Source organism: Dipodomys spectabilis, unplaced genomic scaffold (genome assembly GCF_019054845.1).
Source record: "Dipodomys spectabilis isolate Male_0828 unplaced genomic scaffold, ASM1905484v1 ptg000054l, whole genome shotgun sequence".
Taxonomy (NCBI): Eukaryota; Metazoa; Chordata; class Mammalia; order Rodentia; family Heteromyidae; genus Dipodomys; species Dipodomys spectabilis.
The window spans coordinates 37,562,253-37,581,272 of record NW_024870731.1 but is presented as its reverse complement, the minus strand read 5'-3'; the positions used below and the strand labels follow the sequence as shown (position 1 = coordinate 37,581,272).

The window sequence follows — 19,020 nt, the reverse complement described above, 5'->3', positions numbered from 1 at the left end:
CTTACTCTAAGAAAAGCACTTTAATATTAAGGGGAGAGTTTTAGTCTTAGTATTACCAAAGTCGTTTGGATTATAGCTCCGCCACTTAATAGCTAAGGAGTATTTCTAAACTTTGAGTGTATCTTAAGCTTCCTTTTCTACAAATTGAATGTGATTATACAGACCTGATAGGGCTGTTATGAAATTTATTGATGCATGTGAAAACACTTTCCACTTCTATATTACAGATGCAGTGTTTCTGCTTTGCTGTTTTTGTCTGTTACGTTTTGGTTCTCTGATTGCAGTACTACATACTTCTGCCTGCAGTGCTAATGAGGAATGTTGGCCTGGGGGAGCAAAAGGAAGAAAGTATTATTTATAAGTCATGGTTGCTGATATTCTTCCTGCCTTTACCTCTCCTCTCGTTGGTGTACACAGTCACGGTTGCAGCAAAAGCCTCCGTCTTGGCTCCCGGCTTATCATAGTGGAATCCAATTACTCTCAAAGGAGTCCCTCCTCTGAGTGGGAATTCTGCCCAGTTTTCTGTCTGTCCACATGGAATTTGATTCTATACTAGGTAGTATAGCTCTGGACATTTTGGAACCGTGTGTGTTTTCTGATGCTGTTTCAGTGTGGTGTAGAATTGACTAGGGACACTGTCAGCCCATTCCCTCTCCCTTGTGTTGTGGGAAGAGTCTGGTCTTTGATTGCTTCTCAAGATGCTCCTCTCAACCCCTTTGCCTGACTGTGTGTGGCCCAAGAAGTCAATTAGAGCACTTGCCAGTCCTCTTGTCAGGATCAGCATGCATAGCTGTGCTGTAGGGTAACAGACTTTTTACCCGAGTCAGATGTCTTCAGTATTGCCTGTGGTCTTGGGACGTGGACTAACATTACTTTTGTGGAGCTTCTAAGTGCTTTGCTCCATTGCTCTCCCATAACTTTCCTCTGGCCTCCTAACTACCAATGTGTGCAACAGAACACTAACCTGCCTCCTAGACTGTGTTCTACTCTTCCTTTGTCAACAGCATGAGGCTTTTTTTGTTGAAGCCTCCATATTGGAGGTTGTCCCACCCATCTACCACCTTATCCAGCCTCAGACCATAATCCTCCTTCCAGTGCCTGCTGTGACTGGGACTACAGGAACAGGAATATACCACCACTGCTTGGCTAATTAGTTGAGCTAATAGTTTTTTTGCCTGTTCTCAGACTATGATTCTCCTAATCTTTACTCTAAAGTATATGGAGTTTAGGTGTGAGCCACCATGGTCAGCTCCATTTACATTTTTTTTTTTTTTTTGTTAGTCATGGGGGTTGAACTCTGGGCCTGGGTGCTGTCCCTCAGCTCTTCAGCTCAAGGCTAGCACCCACCAGTTGAGCCACAGTGCCACTTCTGGCTTTTTTCTGCTTATGTGGTACCGAGGAATCAAACCCAGGGCTTCATGCATGTGACGCAAGCACTTTACCACTGAGCCAACTTCCTAGTCCCCCATTTACATGTTTTGAATAAGGTCACTTTGATGGAGAAGTAGCCTAGTATTTAAACACAGCATGAACATGTTATTGAAATGTACTTTATAAAAAACGAATGTGGCTACAAAGTATGTTTAAGAAGTGCCAGGGACTGTGTTTGGGAAAGTAATTTTATCTTTTTCTTACCAATTGAAGATGAAAATCTTCCTGGAGATGGTGTTCATGGTTATCCATTGTCATCTTTCCCAGTGGTTCTAGTGCAAAGCTTTTCATCTAGCTTGAGAAAACTATTGAGAAAGAGAAATAATAATTAATATATATAACTTAGATATTTAGACATATTTCCAAACACATATCTACAAACATGCTTCTTACTTGAAAAGGATGAATGCTAATTCTAATTACTATTTAGAAATGCCCACCACAATGTGGCTCAAGGAGAAGGTAGAACACTTATCTAGCAAGGTCATGACACTGAGTACTGAGTACTGAGTACTGCCAAAAAATTAAATATTTACCTTGAGAGCTTTGTATTACAACTCTTGAATCTTTCTGAGCAGAGAGATCAGGGTGTTAAACTGTAACTTGTCTGTGTTAGTTTGAAGACTCAGTGGATGCAGGAGTAGAAATGATGTCCCGTTTTAGAAAGGAGCACCTGGAAGTGCTTAGGACCAGATTTTGGTTGTTTCAGGGTATTAGAATATTTGTATATACATGATGAGGTGTTTGAGGGCGGGGCGGGACCCAAGTTGGAATGTGAAATTCATCTGTTTCATATGTACCATACACAGTAGCCAGAAAGTAATTTTATATATTTTTAGTAAATTTGTGTATGAGTTGGGTATCAGTTGGATTAAAGGCTCACACCTTTAATCTCAGCTACTCAGGAGGCTAAGATTGGGAGGATTTGTGGGTTGAGGCCAGCCTGGACAAAATTTGTGGGATACCTGTATCAAACAACAAAAAATGGCATAAAAGCACTGGGGATGTGGCTTATGTCTAGAGAGCCCACTTAGCAAGCACAGAGCCCTGAATTCAAACCCACATTCCACTGAAAAAAACCAGGAGCAAAGTGTGGGTATGTTGAGCCATGAGATGAACAGCACTATGCTGGTGCTGAAAATGCTTTGACGTTTTGTACTGGTGGGTTTTGAGATTGGAAATCTCAGTGGGTAGTACTTTCCTTTTCAGCTTAATAGAATCAGCAGATTTGGTTGTCTTCCAGTCATTGAATGGAACAGGGCTGAAGATGGAGCCCTACCACCCTGGAGTCAGCCCAAGGTACTGTAGGCTGTTCTGGGAAATCCAAGGATACATAGACCGGCCTCACTGTGAAGATGCCGAGTAAACAAATCCAGCTTCAGTGCAGAGCCTCCACAAACTATGTTCTGGAGTAGTAGGAGCTACGGAGCCGTGTGCTTCATAGCAGTGGTCGCCAGGCCAGTGAACCACAACAAAGACAGGCTAGAGGTTTGGAAGAGTAACTTGCAAATGGTCTCCTTACTTCAGTATTCTTAATAAAAGGGCTTTTATTAGCTATTTCCTCACAGTGTATCACTCCCTTGGGAAGGTAAGCCATATGCTGTGTGGTTGGGATTATAACAAGAATGTTAAAAGATCAGAGAGTTTGCCAGTATGATTGTTTGTCATTCTTAATAATATTTTCCCTCTTGCACTGAACAGCAAAGCCATTGGTAAGTGATAAAAGAGAGGTCAGTGACCTGTGTTTCCATCATTTATAGAGCTTTAAAATGCCACGGGCGTGTGGTGAGTCCTTTCACCCTTGTCGAGCTGAGTGTGTCATCTGTCAGCTGTGCTGAGGACACAGCAGGTCATTCCTAGGGTCCAGGAACTCTGGGTGGGGGCTGTTGCTGCTGCTAGATACGAAGGGGGCAGAAGCCATAGTAGATGACCAAGAGGGTGACTTTCACATGCCTTAGACCTTGGTCCCCATCCTACCCCCACTATCTGGCATGGTGGACAGTCTTTTGATTCTCTTTCCTCCTCTATAAAGTAAAATTGCAACATTGGGTGGTTTCTGTGTGGTAAAAAGAGATTAAAGCACTGAGTGCTGGGTTTGCCACACAGTCAGCATTCAGAATACGAGAGCTAATTATTATTTCCAAGCGTAACGATATTTCCAGGCATAATGTTTCCTTTTGGAAAATCTTTGCATCTTCAGCACTGCCTCTTGCTATTGAACTGACCTTTTGTTTGTTCATATGCTTGTTTTGTTCTGGGGGCAGAAACCAACCCTCGCCGCGGCCCATAGAGTTTGGCTCCCAGAATTCCTTCTTGCTTACTTATCCGTAATGGGTGCTTTGCTTTTACTGGTGCTGAAGAAGACAGACCCAAAGCCCAGGCTTATGGCTTCCTTTCCAAGGTGGTATATGCCTTCCCTGCCCTCTTCTATGCCTAGATAGCCTGGGGGGACGGGCCAGGCATGCCTGTGACTTCTTTAGTTGTAACCACAGCTCACATGCCAGGCCTGAACCGTCTTTCTGGGCAAAGGAGAAGGCTCTGAGTTCTGTCCAGAGGCTTCTGGTTTCTGCTGTCTTGGTCTAGTTTAAGATATGGGGGACAGTTGCATTGTGGGCCACCTTCTCTACCAGACTTGTTGTCCTGACTTCCACTCTTCTGGGCCTTCCCCCATCTCTTCATATCTGGACCCTCCTTGGATGGGTGGTTTTTCTTGGTATTATAGTGAACCCACACTATACTGAACTCCTGTAGTACCTCGGCTTCTACTTTCTGCTCCACATTTTCAGCTAAGACTCTTATTTGCTTGGCAGTCAGAGTTTAATGTATGAATATATTCTGACTCACATTTCTTTTCTTCACAGTGTTTTATGCATAGCAGTCCATATGCAGCAACAAATTCCCCTAAGTACTTCAGACCAGAGGTGGACTCATTCTACATTGTTCAGGAAGGAAGAGCAGTTTCCTTCAACTTGGTCCCCAAGCAATTTTTCATTTTAGCTTGCTAGACTATTAGTGTAATATTGTGTGTGTGTGAGCATGCACACACGCATGTGTGTGCACATGTGCACATATGCCAGTCCTGGGGCTTGAGCTCAGGGCTTAGGTGCTGTCCCTGAGGTGGTTTTTTTCCTCCTCCTCCTCGTCCTCCTCCTCGTCCTCCTCCTCCTCCTCCTCCTCCCCCCTCCTCCTCCTCCTCCTCTCCCCTCCCCCTCCTCCTCCCCCCTCCTCCCCCCTCCTCCCTTCTGGCTTTTTGGTGGTTAATTGGAGATAAGAATCTCTTGGACTTTCATCCCTGGGCTGGCTTTGAGCCACAGTCTTCACATCTCGGATTCCTGAGTAGCTAAGATTACAAGTGTAAGCTAGTGGTACCTGATAATGTAAGATGTACTTTGTAAAATGTATTTTGGTTTATTGTGTGTGGATGCGGATGCTGGGGGTGGGGTGGGATCAGGGCCTTGCACATACTAAGGAACTGTTCTACTGCTGGGCTAGCCCCCCAGCCTTGGATTGCATCCTCATGTAATCTTTTGTGAGGAGAGAAATCCAAGTGGATTTGCTTTGTGCTTTAGGCTTGCCCTGAGTTCTGGTATTTATGACTGCACATGCTGGCTCTCTCATATCCCCAAAGTATTCCTGACAATGTGCAAGAAGACCTTTGGTCTCAGACTCATTTCTTATGATAATTCATGGAGTGAAGAGAGGTCTTGACTTTGCCCTAGATTTTGAGCTTTATTTGCAGTCAGGATTTAATCCCAGCCCATCGGATTCCCAGACTTGTCAATGTTTACTGGACTCTAGATGTTATCTCAAATTCAAAATATGAAGGTCTACTTATTTCCATTTGTAATCTTTGGTCACAAACTGCATATGTCAGATCAGGAATTTCAAGAAGTATTACGAATATGAAGATAATTTAGGAGAATGTGAATTGCTGTATCACAGCACCTCCTTCCAGAGCAGGGGTGGGGTGGTGAATTATGCCAGGGGAATCAAGATCCTCAGGTTTCAAACCAGGTTCTTGCCCTTAGCCTCTAGGTCTTTTTATTTCCATTGTTTTTTTATCTGGTCCCTAACTTGTCACCGAGTCCTGGTTTGGCAGGTTGCTTTTGTGTCTGGCCCCTTACTTGTCAATCAATTATAATGCACTGTTACTTTCTATTCCTATAGCTTTCCTGCAGTGACTTCCTGTGGCACAGGGTGACTCATTTCTTCTCTCCCAAATGATCTGGAAATAAAGCCAGAAGAGAAAAATGGGACAGTTAATTATCTTTTTTTTGCTTAATCAGGTTATCTTTTTTTTTTTTTTGGCCAGTACCAGGACTTGAAGTGGGTGGCACTCTTGGCTTGCTTACTCATCCACTTGAACCATGCTTCCAGTCTGGTATTTTGCTGGTTAATTGGAGCTAGAGTCTTATAGACTTCGGTGCCTAGCCTGGCTTTGAATCTCCCAACTTTCAGGTCCCAGCCTTCTGAGTTATCTAGGATTACAGGTTAAGGAAAACATCAGCCAATTCATTCAGGCCAGCTTCCCTTCCCCTTCTTCCCCTTTCACCCCCAACTGGTGGCCACCACCCAGGGTAGGATCTTGGGTCTTTACATAATTCAGGCCAACCCTCTTGAAAGCCATCATTTTGTGACGACTGACCGGGGAAGGTCTTGCCTGTTTCGCACAAACCAATTACAACCTGACAAATTGGCTAAAGGGAAGTTGGGGAATCACAATATTAAACAGCTGGTCACGGACCATGAGACAGAAAACCCATTTCCGGGTCCCACTACTTGTTCTTCTGAGTAGCCTTTATTTCCTCTTTGTTAACATGCTCATGGTTCCCGGCTTGATTTCTATATTGGTGGAGAACAAGAACCCATAATGCTCATGCATCACAGGCAGGAGCCACCAGCTCTTGGGTTTGGGCTAATTTTTAATATTGATATAAGCTTGTAACCACATCATTTTAATGTAAATATATGGCATATAGGTATGAATTCTGCATCTGAACATCTGTCAATTAACAATTGAAAAAAATTTGGAAAAAACTGTGTACTGAACACGTGCACACTTCCCCCTTCTACCAATTACTCCCTAAATAATGCAGCCTGGCATATTTATGTAGCATTTACCTTATATTAGATATTATAAGCAATGTAGCAATGATCTAAGTGAGGATGTACATGGGTTATATATGAATACTGTTCTGTTTTATACAAGGAACTTGTATAAGGAACTTGGACATTAGTTCTTCGGGGGTCCTAGAACTCCATAGAAACTGATGGGCATTTCTGTCTTCATCTATTTATCAACAACCATCTCCAGTACGAAGGAGTGAACCCAGGGCCTCACTCTTGCTAAGAACTCTCTCTACCAATTTATCTCTCCCCACAAGGGTTCTGAGAATCTACAGACATGATCCCTTTCCCTCAAGGAGGTTGCAGATATTGAAAAAGCAAGCTAGCTGGGTGCTGGTGGCTCACACCTGAAATTCTAGCTAGATCCTCAGGAGTCTGAGACCTGAGGATCATGGTTCAAAGCCAACTCACCAGGAAAGTCTATGAGACTTTTATCTCCACTAAAACGACAAAAAAAAGCCAGAAGTGGAGCTGTGGCTCAAGTGCTAGAGCACTAATCTTGAGCACAAAAGCTCAGGGACAGCACCCAGACCCAGAGTTCAAGCTCCAGGACTGGCAAAAAAAAAAAAAAAAAGTAAGCAAACACACATAAGTGTATTTAACTGCAATTTTTGGTAGCCTTTTTGGGTAACCTGAGGGAAATTCCTTATACTCCTTCAGCTGGCAGTGAAGACTTAGTGGTACTTCTATGGGATTAGTGAGAGGTGTCACTGAACTACTGTGAGGAAAATGTGTAGTAGAGAAGGTGGCATGTAGCAAACACTTGATAATTACAACTACTACATTTTAGATGTAAGAAAAATATAAATGAAATAAGCTAGCAAGCTATGAAAATTAGATTTCACCTTATTCTGAAATCTAATCCTTGGGAAATGTTTTTAGGGATGTGGAGAAGAGCTGTGCCATCTGGTAGCATGAAATTATAAATAACATTTCTTTCTGCGGACAATCTCCACTTGATATGTAGTAGAGGAAATAAACACTGTATCTCATTGTGCATTAAGGACATACAGAATTGGGCTCTTTGCCCTTACCCACCTGCAGAATGTCCTGATAAAATCATGCCACTCTTCTTTGGAAATAGTATTAACTAAAAATACCATTTGGTACAGGCTAATTCTTTTATTCTCTCTTATCACTTGCTAATGAATTGTCACTGAAGAACACAGATTGTATGAGAAGTAATAAATCCTTAGGAAGACCAAACCATGTTTATTTTTCTCACTTCAAGTGATACTTAGAACCCTATCTATCCTTGCTTGCAGGACCAAACACATTCACACAATTATTCTGAGAAATAGAGGGGATTAAGTCTGGAGCAGATCTCTTAGCAAATGCATTTTGCACCCTGTGATGTGGCTGGTTTGATTTTAGTTCATGTAGAGGTTGCCTTTCAGTGATGCTTCTGTATGCATGTGTTGTTCAGAGTGATTTCTGGTACTTTAGAATACATCTCTCTAGGATGGGGTAGATAGTGAATGTTCTTTGTGCTGTATATTAGCATCTTAAGCTTTCTGAAATTAAAGACAAATTCCATCTGGTAATTTGTAATTATAGTATGTTGCTTTATTGCAGAAATTCATGTGGAATATTTTCTCTTAGCAATTGCTTTTCTGTGTTTAAATTGACTGCTTTTCAGTACCTAGATGCTTCATATCCTTGTGTTGAAAAGTTATCATTTTTCCATAGTTGTCATAATCCATTCCTGTTATATAGATGATTATATATATATATATATATATATATAGTATGTGTATTGTTATAGGTCAGAGCATTTAACCATTTCCTTGGGGTCTTGATAAACTATCTCCCCTCTCCTGCCTCAAGCCTGGGAAGAGTACATGTCAAAGCTGAGGCTCTCCCTCGAATGAGACATTTGAAGCAAGATTGTAGTCTATTTCACATCTCTGGGAAAATCCACGGAAAGTTCCCCCATAGGCAGCAAAACAAGTGGGGATGGAAAAGCACCGAGATACACGCATCTGGGCTCTGCCCACTCGCTATACATCCCAGTCAAACCACGGGAGAGGCAGGCCCCTTTCTCACCATTTTCTATGGCAGCTCTTGTTTTTCACAAATGAGGATTTCAAGAGTGAGGGACAATCTGGGTGCTGGTGACTCACTCCTGTAATCCTAGCTACTTGTGAGGCTTAGAACAGAAGGTTCCAAAAGGTTTATGACACTCAGGCTTATCCTGTGGATAAAAATCCTGATAGATTTTTGCAGTTAATTTCTATTTACAGTTTGTCTTGAGACTAACTCAAGTCGTTCTTTTATAGTGATGAATTACAAAGGGATCTCTTTCATCTTCTTCTGCTTTCCAAGCTCCTTTCCCCTTATTTACCAACTCTCTAACTGACACAGAGTCATTACTAGACACTGAAGTGCAGGGTGGTCATCAGTGATTCAGCAAATAGCCGTTGGCATTTCCAGTCTCAGATATGGTTGAAAACTCAATGATAAAAGTCCCTGCCTTCAGGATGCCTGCTTTTAGCCAGAAAGAAAAATATAACTTGTCAGGAGCTGCTGAGTGCTAGCATATCCCATTTTTTTCTGATACCACTTCTGACCTCAAAATATGTATTTTCTCTCTGACATGAAGCAGGATTTTTTTTTCTTATCACTTCTTCAAATCTCCAATTCTGCCAGGGGTCCAGCAATTCAATTCACTTCAGACACTGACTCTTGAAATTAGTAGACCTCACAAATGAAGGACTCAGTCCTGTAAGAGGGCCTTAGATTCAGACACTAGCTGCAAATAGGGTTCCTAAGGCTATCTATACTTTTGCTTGGCTGACTATACATTTAAGTGTTCTCAGCACTTGTTGTTTAGGCTCGATAATTTGCTAGGACAACTCCTAGAACTCAAAAAAACTACTGTACTATTGATTGATTGGTTGGTTGGTGCTGTCCCTGAGCTTTTGCATTTAAGGCTAGCACTTTACCTCTTGAGCCACAGTTCCATTTCTGGATCTTTTTGGTAGTTAATTGGAGAAAAGAGTCTCTTCCTGACTAGGCTATGCTACTTAGCCCTCAGCCTCCTGAGTAACTAGGATTACAGGTGTGAGCCACTGGCGCCTGGCAAAACCACTGTGCTACCAAGTTGTTATAGAGGATGTAACTCAAGAAGAACCAAATGGATCACGTGCACAGGTGGCCCAGCTTCCACATTTGTTCCAGGTGCACTGACTTCAGCCTGCTCCTGTGTTTACTTACTGGGAAGTTATCTGGTGGTAGAGGTTTTTTTATAGATTGATTAGATTACATCATTGGCTCTTAGACCCTGGTCCAGTCAGAGGTGGGGCAGAAAGTTCTAATCTCCTAATCCTAGCCTGGCCTTATGTCACCCAGCTCCATCCTGAAGGTTTTGAGGAGTTTCTACTCACTTTCCACTTGCCTTAGTTATCTCATTTGCATACACAAAGAAGGTACTAATCATTCTAGAGGGGCCTAGTGCTTTAGGAGTTTTGTGCCAGGAACCTGGGACAAAGACCAAATACTTTTTCTTGTTATGCTCTTCTGGGGAAGGTGATAAGAAGATGTTGGGTAAGTCAAGGCAGGGCTCATAACCTTTCAACCTGTCTGCTGAAAAAGAGAGAGATACCAAATGGAATGGAGAACAAGCCTTGTATTTATGAGGGACGACAAAGAAAGGGAAAGTGTGTGGAACATACCAATGTGGTGTTTGTTGCTTAAAATAGCATGTCTCTAAGCATGTCTCTCTGACATGGTGGCTCATGAGCTTTGATGGCAACCACCGTTTGTTATTATTTTATTATAGTTTTATTATATTTATTATTATTATGAAAGTTAGAACTCCTTGGTTATTCCTTTATTATTCTAAGTGGTAGGTGTTTCTGCTTTCAATGAGTATGCCATGTGTGGAGAGAGGCACATTAACAGAAGCACACCTAGCAAGGGACACAGTTTGGCTCCATCAAAGAGCTAATGGAGCTAGGCACTCAGGCCTGTAAGCCTAGCTATTCATGAGGCTGAGATCTGAGGATTGTCATTCAGAGACAGCCTGGGCAGGGAAACCCATGAGACTCTTTTAACCAGCAAAAACCCACATGTGAAGGTGTGGCTCAAGTGGTAAAATGCCAGCCTTGAGCAAAATAGCTAAGGCAGGGTCCCTAGGGGCCAAGTTCAAATCTCAGCACCAAGGTGTGCACACCTGCATAGACACACACCACACCCTAAAAAGCTAGTGAATGTCTTTTTTTTAAGAAACAATTATGAACTCTTAACTCATGTTTCTCTTGGGTTGAGCTATTTTCTTGACATACTGAAAGGTGTCATGCACCTCCATTTAAACCAGTTTAAGAACTTACTTCAAAAGTATGAGACTGTGTGTGCAGTGCCCCCCAGGTGGATGTGCTGAGTGCTCAGGATACTCTGGAGCCAGCCAGCCTGGGCCTGAACCCTGGCCACACCTGCTAGCTACATAGCCTTAGGAGGCCGCTCAGCCTTTCCCTTCCATAGTTCTCCATTTGTAAATGAGGTACATGGCTGGATGGCCACAAATTCTGTATGTGCCTGTGCCTGGAGTAGTTGTTCACAGTCCCTTTTTCATGCGTAAACCTCCCATTATTTGAACAATAGCTCTCATGGTTGCCTTATAATAATAATAATAGGATAAAAAAACACCCAGACATAGTATGTAAATCTTAGCCACGCTCATGTATGTGTATGCTGTTTGTTCTACAGTTAGAATCAGTATTTTAAATGTCAAGTTTTATGCATTATTCTAGAAGCTGGATTGTTGCCATGGACCTCAGGTGATGAAAAGATTGTCATTTTTTTTTTTTTTTAAAAGAATGGAGCATCATGCTGTGTAAGCAAGTTTAGTGCAGCTTTGAAAGTTCTCTTCCTAGTGTGGGTGGAACAGTAGCATGGAGGAAATGACTATTTCCATTCCTTTCCCAGGGTAATCACCAGTGCAGAGTGTGTTGGTTTTAGAGAAAAAATACTGTGGGGTTTTTAATTTAGTCTCTGTGTTTAATGTGCTGTTTTTCCAGTTTGATCCCTCTTTTATGACCTTGGCCTTCCTTTCTTTCATCTTACTGTGCAATAACTAAAGTCAATTATCTTTCCTTCTAGGTTCTCATCCTAGACGATAAATAAAATTCCACATAATTAAGAAAAGCTTTGTTTGATGTAATGCATTTAATATGTTGACTTTTCAAGTCCTTTATTATTTGATATTAGGTGAAAAAGTGGACTGGCTATAATCCTAGCAACTCTGAGATCTGAGGATTGAGGTTCTGAGATAGCCATGAGTGAAAAAGCCAAGCAAAAGTGGGAGGCTCTGAGTTCAAGTTCCCATACTGGAAACCGGGCTAGAACTGGATTTTGCAGTTTGAGGCTAGCCTGGACAAAAAGTTAGTGAGACCCAACACCTCAACCAGTAAAAAAGCTGGGTATGATGTGTGTCTGCTCTCCCAGTTATATGGGACTCTTAAATAGGATAGTAATACATGCCAGCCTGAGCATAAATGTAAAACCATTTTCAAAAAGTAATTAGAGTAGGTGGGCACCGTGTGGCTCATGCCTATAATCCTAGGCTACTCAGGAGGCTGAGATCTGAGGATCTCGGTTTGAAATCAGTCCAGGCAGGAAAAGTCAGTGAGACTCTTATCCCCAGTAAACTACTCAAAAGCTGGAAGTGGTGCTATAGCTCAAATGGCAGAGTGCTAGCCTTGAACACAAAGGCTCAGGGACAGTGCCAGGCCCTGCGTTCAAGACTCAGGACCAAGGGGAAAAGGAAGAACACACACAAACAAAAACAAAACTCAAAAAACTAGAGCAAAGGGGCTGAGGACATGACTCAAGAAGTAGAAGTCCTGTCTAGCAAGTTCAATCCCTGAGTGCAAGTCCCAGCATCCTGCCCTCTAGTAAAAATGAATTCTTGGGACATGTTACTTCCCCTTTTGGTCTGTGCACGTTGGGTAGAGGTATTGCAGAGCCTAGGACATAGTTCATCCCCGTAGAGTAAGCCTAAAGGGGCATGGTGTGATAGTCTACTTGCTGGCTACATGACCTGGAACACAGTCATTATATCAGTATTATTTGCTTGAAAATGGGTATAACAATACTTCCTGCTTTCCAGGGTCATTGTGATGAACAATGAGATGGTTTGGTTTAGTATGCTTTCCATAGGTGCCAGGGAGGGTAATTGAGGCACCATCATTTTAAATTCTAGGAACTTAAAAATAGATTAAATTTCTTTAAAAATGGAGGAGATGGAGCTGGGCCTGGATGTACACTGATAATCTCAGCACTGGGCAGGTTGAGAGGGTGAGAGAAGAGGATCATGAGTCTCAAAAAAAAAAAAAAAGTTGCTGCGCCTTTTGATGTGTGACTGGGCTGTCAATGGCTAGAGATTTAACAGGGCTGCTGATTTAGTTGGAAGAAGTCCTTTAGTTAGGATGATTGCTGTGTTGTCCTAAACTTCAGGCTGCTGGAACCCTGCCCCAGAGCAGCTGGTGAAACTGCCAGTTGGAAGGCTTGCCTTGAACTCAAGTGTGCCAGGGAGCCCAGCTTTTAGCCAAACAGAGTGAGGCCAACTTAGCTCTCAAAGGAACCGGCACACTTCACAGGGTTATGGAGTGGAGCACCAAGTTCCTCTGTGTTTAAACTCTGTGTGTGTGTGTGTGTGTGTGTGTATATGTGTTGTGTGTGTTGCGCTAGTGATCAAACCTGGGGCCTTGCTTGTGTTAGGCAGACACTCTACCACTGAGCTACATCCCCAGCTGGACTGCTGAGTTTCCTTAGAAGTATTTTAAATAAAGGAGAGCTGTACTCGTCAAATGGAAACTTTGGTTTTCCTCTCAGGAGTTTGTGATATAATGCTTTTTATTAAAGGCATGGGGAAGGAATGCAAATGCAAAGACAAATGATATTTGCAGTCTTTAACCAGGAGGTGGACTTCCTTTGCCACATGTATGGCCCACATGCTTTTGTGTTGGGTCTGTTGTTAAAAACATTGATGCTCAGCCAAGTCTGGGGCTGTGGTAGGTTGCTACGTGTCTTCCCTGGGGTGCTAGCTATATTAACTTGTGTGTCTGCTCTGTGAGGGTTATTAACATGCCAAGTATTTTCTTACAACCGAGACTTCATTTGGGAGTTTGGCATTAGAAAACTAGGTCAAAATGGTCTCTGTGGTTTTAGAATTTGAAGCTATATGCCTGCAGGTTTAGTAAGTTTATGGGCACCTTCAGGAAACCTGAGTTACTTATGAACGCTGAATGCATTACAGTAACAGCAGCCTGACTTTTAGCATGTATGAGTTGCCACATGTTTTTAGTGCGTCATTTCATGTAACCCCCACCTCAGTCCAGTGAAGCAGGTCCTTTCTTATCTCCATTTTGTAGGGGTGAGAGGGATTACCTAATCAGCCAATACTGTTCTGTTCCCCACAAGAAAGGGAAACAGAAAAGGAGGAACATTCTTAAGTCATCATGGTTTTTAACTCATGGACTCAGTGAGAGAATAACAAAAGCACAGGAAACGGAAGGAAATAGTAAAGAACAAAAAGCAATGAAACACTAAACAGAAAAAAAATAGGAAAAGAAATCAATGAACTGCTGGTTCTTCGGAAAGATTAATAGAGTCTTCGGTAAATAAAGAGATAATATGGTAACCTTTCCAGGCTCACTGCATGAATATGAATTTTAGGGTCACTGTTCAACCTCTTGCATCTTCCCTCTTTCTTTTTTGGCTCTTTGGCCAAGAGGTAAGCATTTAAAACAGTTGTAGCAAATCCCACATTGTGTTATTTTCCTGTTATTTGTAACAACCATCTGAGCAGTCACCTAGATTAAGCACTGCATTAACCACTTCTATGTCAATGTGGGATGACTGTCCTTACTGCTTTTGTCTCCCTGACAGTCCGAGGACTGCCATATTAATCAATTGCAGCCGTAGGTGATTGCCTTCCCATTTGTAAACCAGCGTCTTCTCGTCTTATAAGAATGTAATATTGCATGATGGTAGATACCATAGATTAGAATCAGAACGGAAATGTTAGTGGGCACACGGAAATACAGCGTGCAGGGAGCCTCGTGAGGTGGCTCAGTGCAGCAGGAAATGTGGCGTAAGATGTGACCATCGTATGGACAGATGCACGGTCATCAGTGCTTCCATTCTGCTGCAGTGAGCTCCTGGTGAATGACATACATACTTTTACACAATGATAAACTCACCTGGAAGATTGGGTGCAATGTGTGTCAGATTCTAGATTTTTTTTTCAAAGTCCCAGAATCCTGTCTGGTTTCTAGTAGATACTATATAATGTTTTTTAAGAAGAAAATCTATGTTCTATATCTGACTTACACTGACAGTCCCGTGACTACATATAGTTGTCAAAACTCACAGGAACCATGTGTTTAAAAGGGTAGAGGGGCTGGGAAAATGGCTCAGTGGTAGAGTGCTTGCCTTGCATGCCTGAGGCCCTGGGTTCGATTCCTCAGCACCACATAAGAAAAAAGCCAGAAGTGGCGCTGGGCTCAAGTGGTAGAGCGCTAGCCTTGAGCTGAAGAGCTGAGGGACAGCGCCCAGGCCCAGAGTTCAGGCCCCATGACCGGACCCACCCAAAAAAAACCCAAAAGAGTAGAATCTTCTTTATATTAATACCTCAGGGAACCCAACCCCAAACTTTTTAAAGAGAGAAAAAGAAAATTCATGTAGCCAGCAGGGTTTATTAGGTGTTGTACCGAGGAATCCTAAGTAGATATAATTTACAGAAGCTCATCCTTCATTTGGCAGGATACATTTGCATGAGTACCACAGAGTTAAAGCCCATGCCAAGTGGTATCTTAGTCATTTAAGCAAGACATGCTGGAGAGCTTAGAGGAGGAACTGCTGGTGGTTGTCAGGATGATGTGTCCTAACTGTGGGGTCTTGTGGTGGGTCATAGAGAATGAGGAGAAGGCATTTGGGGACCTGGGCCTTTGGGAGGGGCAGAAATGTATGGGCGGAGTTTAGGTAACCATGAGACAGCTGGTTGGTTGAACTGAAGCAGATGCTCTCCCACTGTGTTAGGGCCATCCATTTTGTCTAGACCAACAGATTGTTTTTTCTTCATCCCTAGAAGGGGCCTCCATCTGGGAAAGACCGTGTGAAGAAAGGTGGATCGTATATGTGCCACAAGGTAAGTAAAGTCAGTAAAAATAGAGAGGTCATCTTAAATTTGGTAACAGGCATGAGGGAAACTGATGGGAGGAAATGGTGGTGAAATGACCCATTGTCAACAATTCCCATTTGTTGGACATTGCTTCTTTGAGATGACTTTGTTGTCCTGTGACCCCAGGTGAGCTCTGTACTGATGCCTGCATGTAAGTCTGGAAACATTCCCTTAGTTTGTTGGAGCTTTGTGTACATTTCTGGGTTTTCTATAGAGATTCAAGTGAGAGTTGCAGGTGGAGGAGTGGTTTGTGAGGGCCCCAGAGTGCTAATTCCTAGGGCTTGGTTTCGATGTCCAAGCTGGCAGCTCTTGGTTCTAGTTCTTCTGAGTGATGTGGGGTTTCATGATAACCTTTATAAGGAATTCAGAAAAACCATTGTTCCCTCACTTTTACTTTGAGTTATGTGCTTTTATTTTTATGTTTTATTATGTATATATATGTACATTTATAAAAGTGATATACAGAAGGATTAGCATTTCATAAATCAGGTAATAAGTACATTTCTTTCTTTTTTCTTTTTGTCAGTTGTGGGGCCTGAACTCTGGGCCTGGCCACTATCCCTCAGCTCTTCAGCTCAAGGCTAGTAGTGCTCTACCACTTGAGCTACAGTGCCACTACCAGCTTTTTCTGCTTATGTGGTGCTGAGGAATCGAACCCAGAGCCTTGTGCATGCAAGGCAAGCACTCTACCACTGAGCCACCTTCCCAGCCCATCCCTGAGCTCTTTTGCTCAAGACTAGACTAGTACTCTATCACTTTGAGCCACAACTCCACTTTTGGTTTCCTGGTGGTTAATTGGAGATAAGAGTCTCACAAGACTTTCCTGCCCAGGCTGACTTTGAACTGGGGCACCGATGTAGGGCAGCACAGCATCAAGGGCACAGGCTCTGGGATGAAACGATCCAGAGTGCTGGATCTACCATGTCCCAGGGCACGCTGTTAACATCTCTGGGCCTCAGTTTCTCCTTATATATGTATAATGCAAGTCCTAATAATACCTTCCTCATAAGACTACTGGGAGGATCGTTTGGATTGAATTAGCCCATGTAAATTTCTTAAAACAGTTCAAATAGTGAAGTACTAGTTTTGGTTGTTGATAGCATTAGAATAATGCCTGTGAGATTTTCGGCAAATCTATAGCGCTTAGGCTGTGAAGTGGGCTAGACTCAAAGAGCAACAAGTGGAGAAATCATGAGACCTGGGTACTGCTGTGTGCTTCCCTATAATTGTTTTATTCAATATGAGCTAGGTTATCGTAAAAATACCTTTTAATCCCGAAAGTTTTCCTATCACAAAATCCATGTTACTGTCCCCCTAGACTTCAGAGCCCCCAAGGCTGGTGAGTCATTATGGTAAATGGGTTGTTCCTGCTTCAAGATCCCAGCACAGACAGACGGATTTCACACAGTAATTAGCCATGTTAATGAAATAGGGCTAAAACAGGTTACTCTCGGACTCCTGCTCTTAATTAATACACTGACCCATTTTTTCACACACCCAAAGACCTCTGATTCTTAAGAACCACTTTTGGTGCTAAAAGTAGAATTAGAAAAAAATAAAGTGAAATGAGTACATTCATAATCAGAACATTTACTCTTCAATTGTGGGTCCCCTATTAATTGCCCATTATTGAAACTTAAAATTAACAATTTATTAATAACTATTTACTAGCTGAATGAGAATACTTGAAATAGAATGATGGCTGACTCAGCACGCAAGACTGTTTTCTTTCATTGTTTTCAGTACTAGGATTGAACTCATAACCTTGTGCATGCTAAATGAGCCCTCTATCACTAAGCTACACCCCAGCCTTCAGCACTATAATAAAGGTTGTGAAACTTAAGGTTGTGAAACTTGCTCCTTTGGGTTTAGTTTTTCATGGTCATTTTGGTGAATTGATTAATGTTAATGATGGCTTTTTAATTGTGTAATATTTAGCCTTTGTTATGCAACCAAAACATTTTTATTGACTATGAAACTCATTTTCATTGAATAAAAATGAAAATAATAAAAATAAAATCATTCATGTTTCTTTCTGTAGAAAATGATTGGTGGTATTCTACCAAAATTGTTATATATGTTTATAATTCAAAGTTGCAATTGTTTTGCAGTCTTTCAAAGGGATTCAAAATCAGTAACATCTTATATATTGGGGCCATTTTTTCTGCTTTGCTGGGTCATGGCTACTGAAGCCTTTCAACACAGTGCTCTGGGCAGCTTGCAGCAACTCATCAGACTTACTTTGTAGCTGTAGACATGAGCTACTCAACAAAAACCAGCATCACATATCCTCTCACCAGAGATAGCCCTCAGCTTTCTCATTCACACAGCAATAAAACGTCCCCACGGTCCACAGACACAAGGTGTGTCGGTTTATGTAACATGCAGATGCTAGCAGAGTAGCACCCTCCTCCCATAGTCACACACAAGATCCCTAATGCCTTCATAAAAGCTAGCTAAGGGGCTGGGAAGGTGGCTCAGTGGTAGAGCGCTTGCCTTGCATGCATGAGGCCCTGGGTTCAATTCCTCAGCACCATATAAGCAAAAAGAAAAAAGCCGGAAGTGGCGCTGTGGCTCAAGTGGTAGAGTGCTAGCCTTGAGCTGAAGAGCTGAGGGACAGCGCCCAGGCCCAGAGTTCAGGCCCCATGGCAGGACCCCCCCCCCCAAAAAAAAAAAAAAAAGCTAGCTAATGCTTCTCTTATGTTAGTGAGGAAGCAAGTTAGTCCAGAGGTCAGCTGAGACAGGTAAAATGATTTTCTGTGATGTTCAGTAAATGTAACAGTTACCATGACTTTCATGCATTTGGTACTTTATTTACTTATTCTTTATGTAAAGATCAAGGGGATGTGTTTTAATACAAGTCTGTGTTACTGAGGAGGGAACAGATTCAGGCCCTCCTAAGCTTAAACCACTAAGCAAGCGTCAGTGGTGAATAAATTAGCAAAATGTTGTTGGCTCCACTATGTTGTATTTGTGCCAAGTGCAAAGTCCTCTGTCTGCGGAGAGGATTATGATGTCACTCCATCGCATTTACCTGCCCACGTTTCCATCTTCTCTTCATTTGGCCATCTTTGGTCTACCCGTGGCTTTTGCCTGGAATTCCTGCTCTTTACCTTTTTGGGCATCTCAGCTTTCATGTTGCCTCCTCCTCGATCCCCTTCCGGGGCACCCTCCTCAGTGCTCTCTGGAGCACTCTGTCTGGCTCGGAGATGGATGCTGTTGGAAATAACCTTGACTTTATGATTCTGTTTATTATCTGACTGCTCCCTGTTGAATGT

General features: G+C 42.4%; 1 protein-coding gene across 1 annotated transcript in view; it reads left to right on the top strand.

Moving 5' to 3' along the window:
- Sumf1 (sulfatase modifying factor 1) overlaps positions 1-19,020 on the top strand; it is a 62,670-nt gene that overhangs the window by 39,925 nt on the left and 3,725 nt on the right. The window contains exon 8 of the mRNA XM_042680196.1: positions 15,650-15,709. Within this exon, the coding sequence (XP_042536130.1) occupies positions 15,650-15,709 (60 nt within the window). The remainder of the gene's footprint in view (positions 1-15,649; positions 15,710-19,020) is intronic.